The 6360-nt window shown below is 42.3% G+C and overlaps 1 protein-coding gene across 1 annotated transcript; it reads left to right on the top strand.

The window, feature by feature from the left end:
• The first annotated feature begins 38 nt into the window (after positions 1 to 38).
• On the top strand, positions 39 to 5424 carry LOC125993729 (chondroitin sulfate N-acetylgalactosaminyltransferase 1-like). The gene is made up of 11 exons (XM_049762577.2): positions 39 to 826; positions 1746 to 1816; positions 1934 to 2303; positions 2687 to 2787; positions 2963 to 3141; positions 3207 to 3423; positions 3514 to 3615; positions 3737 to 3918; positions 3990 to 4084; positions 4388 to 4469; positions 4881 to 5424. Exons 3-11 carry the CDS (start codon positions 1941 to 1943, stop codon positions 5153 to 5155), a joined length of 1596 nt encoding a protein of 531 aa, XP_049618534.1. The 5' UTR covers positions 39 to 826; positions 1746 to 1816; positions 1934 to 1940; the 3' UTR covers positions 5156 to 5424.
• Positions 5425 to 6360: the final 936 nt, after the last annotated feature.

A 6360-nucleotide genomic window follows, 5' to 3' on the forward strand; every position in this document is an offset into this window, starting at 1 on the left:
TTGCTCAATTTAGCAATGTTATATTGGACCTCGGTAGATTGTGCGGGTGTACCTAATGAAGTGTCCCGGGACTACAACAGCTGTGTGGTTCTATCTCGAAGACAAATGCACTTTACATAAGACAGATCACCCCAGAGGCACCCTCTCAAGTGATTACTGGTGCTTCTGTATTTTACATTCCACAGTTTTTTCCTTCAGCAAAACACTGCCTAAGCTGAGCACAAATGTCACAAAGCACGAATGAATTCATCTAAACAAGGTGTCACTGTGCAATTCATGTGCAAATAGAATTGTCCACTTTTTGTAAAGTAACTGTTGTAAATGACTGGAAGCAACATTAAATCTACGTGTCTGTCTCCAACAGTTTCATTTTGTCTGGACAGGAGTGCAAGTCGCGCCACCGTCAGATGAAAAAAATGATCTTGTACTCAGGAATCTCAGTTTAGAACTGTACTATACTGCCGCCTAGTGGCCAAGGTAGGCACATCAGAAGGAGCAGTACAATTTATGTGATTGTAGCATTAAATCATGAGACCAAACAATGAATATATTTACATCCGCTTCAGTTAATCTATGTTTTCATAAAAGTACATTTTAGACTGCTATTTATGTTGTTTGAGGGTGAGGCTGGAACGGAAGAACATTTTGGTGGGAGGTCCTGCTGGTGGTGGTAGGTGGTGACTAAATGAGAGAGGAGGAGGATGCAAGCTAACTTTGCTCCTTCAGGGTAACTTCAAACCTTCCCACCTTTATTTCTACAACCAAAAATTCTCACAACACATGCTTTGGAGGAGGAGGAGGAATTGGATGCTAGGTGATTACTTGAGTGAGTACAAGTATTTTTTTTTTTACAACTTATGAGCTTAAGAATGTGAAAAAGTGAATGTGTGTTGTCATGTTTGTCTGAGAGACACTATAATTTACTGCTTGTTAAGATTCCAGAAAGAGACTATGTTTTCTATTGTTAATTCTCAAATCTTTTCCAAGGGTAAAAGTGCATTAGAAGAACACATGCATGCATGCATCTGTACTCACAACACACTTCTCTCGTAGACACACACACACATATACACACACGGACTGGGAGTGGACGTGGAAACATAGGCAGCTCTTTCATGGGATTGGCCTCTACCTGTGCAATAAAGACGCAACTGTGCTGCAAATAAACCAATGATGGGAATACGCACACAGACACACACACATGCACACAAATACACAGAGACAAGCTTGTTTCTGAGATTCAGAGGGCAGGTTTGCACTTTCAACAAGTGAGAGCATGATTTCTAGCGCTTTTTACTGTCATTCTACACAGTAGTATTGCATTAAAAGATGGTAGACGAGCAGCCATTGTGTCTGTGTGTATTTAAATAAATACATAAATAAATAAAATTGTGCCTGTTAATATATGTTAGCGGAACGAAGTGTAAAAACAACTAATTAATTTACAAAAAAAGTTGCAAGGCTTCAAAAGACTGAGTTTTGCGAATGTGAAAATTATTTTAAAGAATATTTAAAAATAATCTAGATTTAATGTTGTTCCAATTTAAATGATGGTATTAGCCCAAAGGTTCTACACAGACAACAAAAAATTACAGAATAAATACCGTGCAACTATTTTTTTACTCAAAACAAGATGAAGATAAAAAAAAAAACTCAAGTTGTACAATTAATGAAATACAAACACTCTCCCTCAAATTGACTGTTGATTTGTAAAGTTTTGAAATGATATTTTTCTGTGATTCTAGGAGCTTCATTCATCTGTGCTGGATTCTGCTAAAAAAGTCACACTTTGCGAAGATGCTGCTCTATGAAAAAGGTCCAAATCAACCAAGTTATATCCAAACAATGATTCCAGGAGTTATAGAATGGATCAATTCTTAGTTCGTTTTTGCATATTCACATGACTTTGGTGTGGTCATATTTCAAACTGAAGGACAGCCATGTTTAAACGATGGCTGCTGGCCCTGCTGGCCCGGGTGGGCTTGGTGGCGGCGGGCCTCTGCTGCTGTGCGGCTCTGTTCTACCTGCTGGTCTGCAGACCCTCATCCAGAGACCCCCGGCGAGACCCCTTGTGGTCGTCGGGGACCACCAGCAAGGAAGGCTACATGGCGCTGCTCCAGGAGAGGGAAGACTCCCACAGGCATTACATTGACAGCCTGGGCAAGCAGATAGCGCAGCTCAAGGAGGCTCTCCAGGAGCGGACTTTCCAGCTCCAGGAGTCACTGGACAAAGCCAAAATTAAAGGCATTCTGCCTCAGGGCCTGGAGAGTCTGCACAAAACCCCCACGCAGTCCGACCTGAAGGTAGGAATGTTGGGATGGAGCCATATTGACATGGAAATAGCATTAATTCATCGTAGGTGTCCCACCCCCATTAGTTTGTATTTTAATGAGGAGAAATAGCACTCCATAATATTGAGCTTAAAAGGAATCTACAGTAGAGTCCAAAGACTTAACAGTTTTTGTTACACTGCATAAAAATGAATGGCAATTCTGTTGCTCTTTCTGGTGTGTCTGCCTTGGCCACCAGGGGGCAGTCTCAGACAGATGTGTACATTGAGAAGTCACAGCTCATCATTAACATTAGTCATGCTCCTCTGAGGATAAAGAATATATGATTGTGAGTACTATTATATTGTTTTTGTGTTCAGTCCATTCCCTCCATTGTCCCAAATGTGTCCTTCCAGGAGTTCTTCCGCTCACAGCTGAACCATGCCGAGGTCAACACGGGCGTGACGCTACTCAATGAATACGTCTTAATCCCATTTGACACTTTTACACTGCGGAGGTAAAGTAGGAACACCTAATTAACCTGGCAAGCATATTGCACTGTTTTTAGCTTTAGAATGTAGCCCCACTTGTGTAAAAAAATATATTCTAGAAGAAGATGAATCATCCTTTTTCATCAAAATGGTAATCCGGATTACCATATTAGTGTATGGTAAATGGGCATGTCCCCTCAGGGTGTACCAGTTGGAGACGGGTCTGACCAGGCACCCCATGGAGAGGCCTGTGAGGAAGGACTGCAGAGATGAGCTGATAGGCAGCGTGGAGACAGCACTGCATGTCCTCAATGGACCTCAGCAACACGTGGACACCAGCAGGAGGAAACGCACTTTCTCCCCGTCAGACTTCATCGAGGGTGATCATCTATAGCGTCCTAAATGATCCTTTGTTCGGTGCAAAAGTGTTTTGTTGTACTCACAGGGCTGACCCGCACCGAACGGGACCGAGGTACTGTGTACGAGTTGATGTTCAAAGGCGACGGGGCGCGGGAGTACGCCAAGACGGTTCTCTTCAGGCCTTTCGGGCCTTTGGTTAAAGTGAAGAGCGAGCAAGTGGACACACGCAGCATGCTCATCAACATCATTGTACCGCTTTCCAAGAGAGCGGAAACATTCCGCCATTTTGTTCACAACTTCAGGTAAATTGCGGGAAAATTTCACATCAAATGTCATTGTTGATGGTGATTATGTTCTTGTGTGTGTACTTGTGATTTTTTGTTGTTGTGCAGAGAGGTGTGCATCCAGCAGGATGGTAGGGTCCATCTCACAGTGGTCTACTTTGGCCATGAGCAGATTGACCAGGTGAAAGCCATCCTGGATCAGACAACCAGGTAGCTTACGTGACATAAACTTCACCTCTTTTAGAGAAAACCAATAATTGGATGTTTGCTTACATTTGGGCAATAGGTCTTAACACAGTTCCCAGTTCTGATGTAAAGCTTCCTTCTCCAGGGAGACCCGCTTCAGAAGCTTCACGCTGATCCAGCTCAAAGAGGAGTTCTCACGTGGGCGGGGCTTAGAAGTGGGTGCCAGAGCCTGGAGGCGAAGTCAAAACGTCCTGATGTTTTTCTGTGACGTAGACATCCACTTCACAGCGGACTTCTTGACTTCCTGTCGCCTCAATGCAGAGCCTGGTGGGTGCTCTTTGCACATTTGACAAAAAAAAAACTTGAGTCTTTAATAAGTATTCTTTGTTTCTGAACAGGCAAAAAGGTGTACTACCCAGTCCTCTTCAGCCAGTACAATCCATCTATCATCTACAGTAATTACACTCATGTACCATCTATCCAGGAACAACTGGTGAGTAAAAGACAATGGATGAGAAAGGAACCATGCCCCGCTTCATTTTTGGAGGTTATGATCCAATAACTGAAAACCACGATGTACAAAGTAGAAATACACTTTTTAAACAGACTCTGGGCATGTTTCATAGCATTTATGGCACTTGTTATTAATATTAATATTATTATAAGTCTCTAAAGACAATGAGAAGTTGATTAAGACATTCAATAATGCTTTTCTAATATCTACAATAAAAAGGAGGTGATCGGTTTATCTATTTATTTATTTTATTTTATTTTCACTCCTGTTTTTTTGTCTCAGGTGATAAGTCGCGACACAGGTTTCTGGAGAGATTTTGGCTTTGGGATGACATGCCAGTACAGGTCGGACTTCCTCAACATAGGTAATGACTCATCAACATGATGAAGAAAGGCTACATTACCGTATTAATGTATTTACATGAAATGGAAACAAGAGTGAATATTTATTGACAGTATATTGATATAAAAGAAAATGACTGTATTCCTCATTTATAAGATCAAGTCATTTATTAGGGTGGAAGACCTTAGGAAAAAAAAAATTTAGAACAATAATAAATATCATTACTACTCAATGTCCTTGTTTCCTGATGTCATAATTGATTTCATAAAGTATTGCAGGTGACAGTTAAAGCACATTATGAAACGACTGCAGGAAATGTGTGCAAACAATAAAGGAGAAATAAAACAAAGTAACACGGACAGGGAAGTCAATTCATGCCTGTGGTGCTTGGGGACTTTCCTGTTCACCGTTTAAACGCTCACATCCTTTGCAGGTGGTTTTGACCGCAGCATTAAAGGTTGGGGGCTGGAGGACGTGCACCTCTACAGGAAGTACCTGCACAGCAAACTGATGGTGGTGCGAGCCCCGTCACGTAGTCTCTTCCACTTGTGGCACGAGAAGATGTGCAGCGATGAGCTGCCGCCGAACAAGTACCAGATGTGCATGCGGACCAAGGCCATGAGCGAGGCCTCGCACGGCCAACTGGGAGAGCTGCTCTTCAAAGCTGACATCCAAGCGCACCTCGAAAGGAATGGAAGACGCTCATGAAGGGCTGCACATTGAACTCTTAATTTTGTACTCGGATTAACGGAGATGTGTGTTATATAGTAATGCTTTGCGAGCCAAATTGAATTTGATTCTCCAATCATCTTTCACCATTAAAATGAATGGAAGCCTACCCCTGAAAAACAACACAAAATTCTGTAGTGTTTTTAAATGAGATAATAGCATTACTTTACAGGTATATTTTAGTTTATAAAATCAGAACGCAAAAACGCAAATAAAACATGTTCAGGATGAAAACAAATAAAAAACAGAATACTGCAGGAAGTGATTAAGGTATGAATCAGGGTTTCTGCAACGGTGAATAGGGTGGAGGAGAGCAATGTTTTTCCCAAGAAAGAAAGCTATTTTCAACAGATTCCTTGAAGCCAGGAGGGGTTACGATTGGAGATTACAATGTTGTGGCAGTGGAGGGGTTGAGTTTGCTTTGCTTGCATCCAAGATTTGATTTCACAGAGAAGGTTTGACATGGTAGAGTAGGTGGAGGAGGATACGGGACGTAATCAGTGTAGCAGTGGAACTTGAGAGCTTCACACCATGATTTGGTCAACTGGGACACGGTAGCGGAAGAAGTCACAGGGACCAAGTATTGAGCCCTGGGGCACACATTGGGACTGGGAGGTGGGTAAGGAATATCTGGAGCAGTTGTTGATGAAGACTGTAGCCAGATGAGGGCGGTGTCAGAGATGTTGAAAATATATTGTAGGCCGTGAGGAGGATGGGATGGCTGATATTGTCAAAGACAGCTAGAATATGTAGGAGGATGACCATCACTACTGTTATGAACAAACCAGGGAGGTGGCTCAACTTGGGACAACCAAGTACATCTTTGTGTGTGTTCAAAACAAACAGGGAAAATGAAATAGTGAAAAAATATTTTAATGATGCATCTCCTCATAGTTCTCATTCAAACTGCTGTAGAAAATCTGTCATAAACTAAGGGCCTCTTATGCTTTTAACTGACACTGGAAAACACGATGGAAAACACGAGTGGAATGCCCTCGAGGTGAAATCTAATCAAACAAAGTGCAACGGTAGCATTTTTTCTAATAACACTGTGGCTCCTCTAAACCTCATTACAATAGCTCAGAATGAATGACAGGCAAGGAGGGCGGGGCCTCGTGTTCGCCATCGTCCGAGGGCAGGACTGGCAGCCGATTGGCTACTCTGACTTCCCATTTCCGTATATT

Source organism: Syngnathus scovelli, chromosome 3 (assembly GCF_024217435.2).
Source record: "Syngnathus scovelli strain Florida chromosome 3, RoL_Ssco_1.2, whole genome shotgun sequence".
NCBI lineage: Eukaryota > Metazoa > Chordata > Actinopteri > Syngnathiformes > Syngnathidae > Syngnathus > Syngnathus scovelli.

What these genes read in the sequence shown, in the direction of transcription:
- LOC125993729 (XM_049762577.2), top strand. Translation starts at nt 1,941, where the DNA reads ATGTTTAAACGATGGCTGCTGGCCCTGCTGGCCCGGGTGGGCTTGGTG. An exon ending in CCACGCAGTCCGACCTGAAG is followed by an intron (nt 2,304 to 2,686) that starts GTAGGAATGTTG and finishes GTGTCCTTCCAG; the next exon opens with GAGTTCTTCCGCTCACAGCT. An exon ending in GACACTTTTACACTGCGGAG is followed by an intron (nt 2,788 to 2,962) that starts GTAAAGTAGGAA and finishes ATGTCCCCTCAG; the next exon opens with GGTGTACCAGTTGGAGACGG.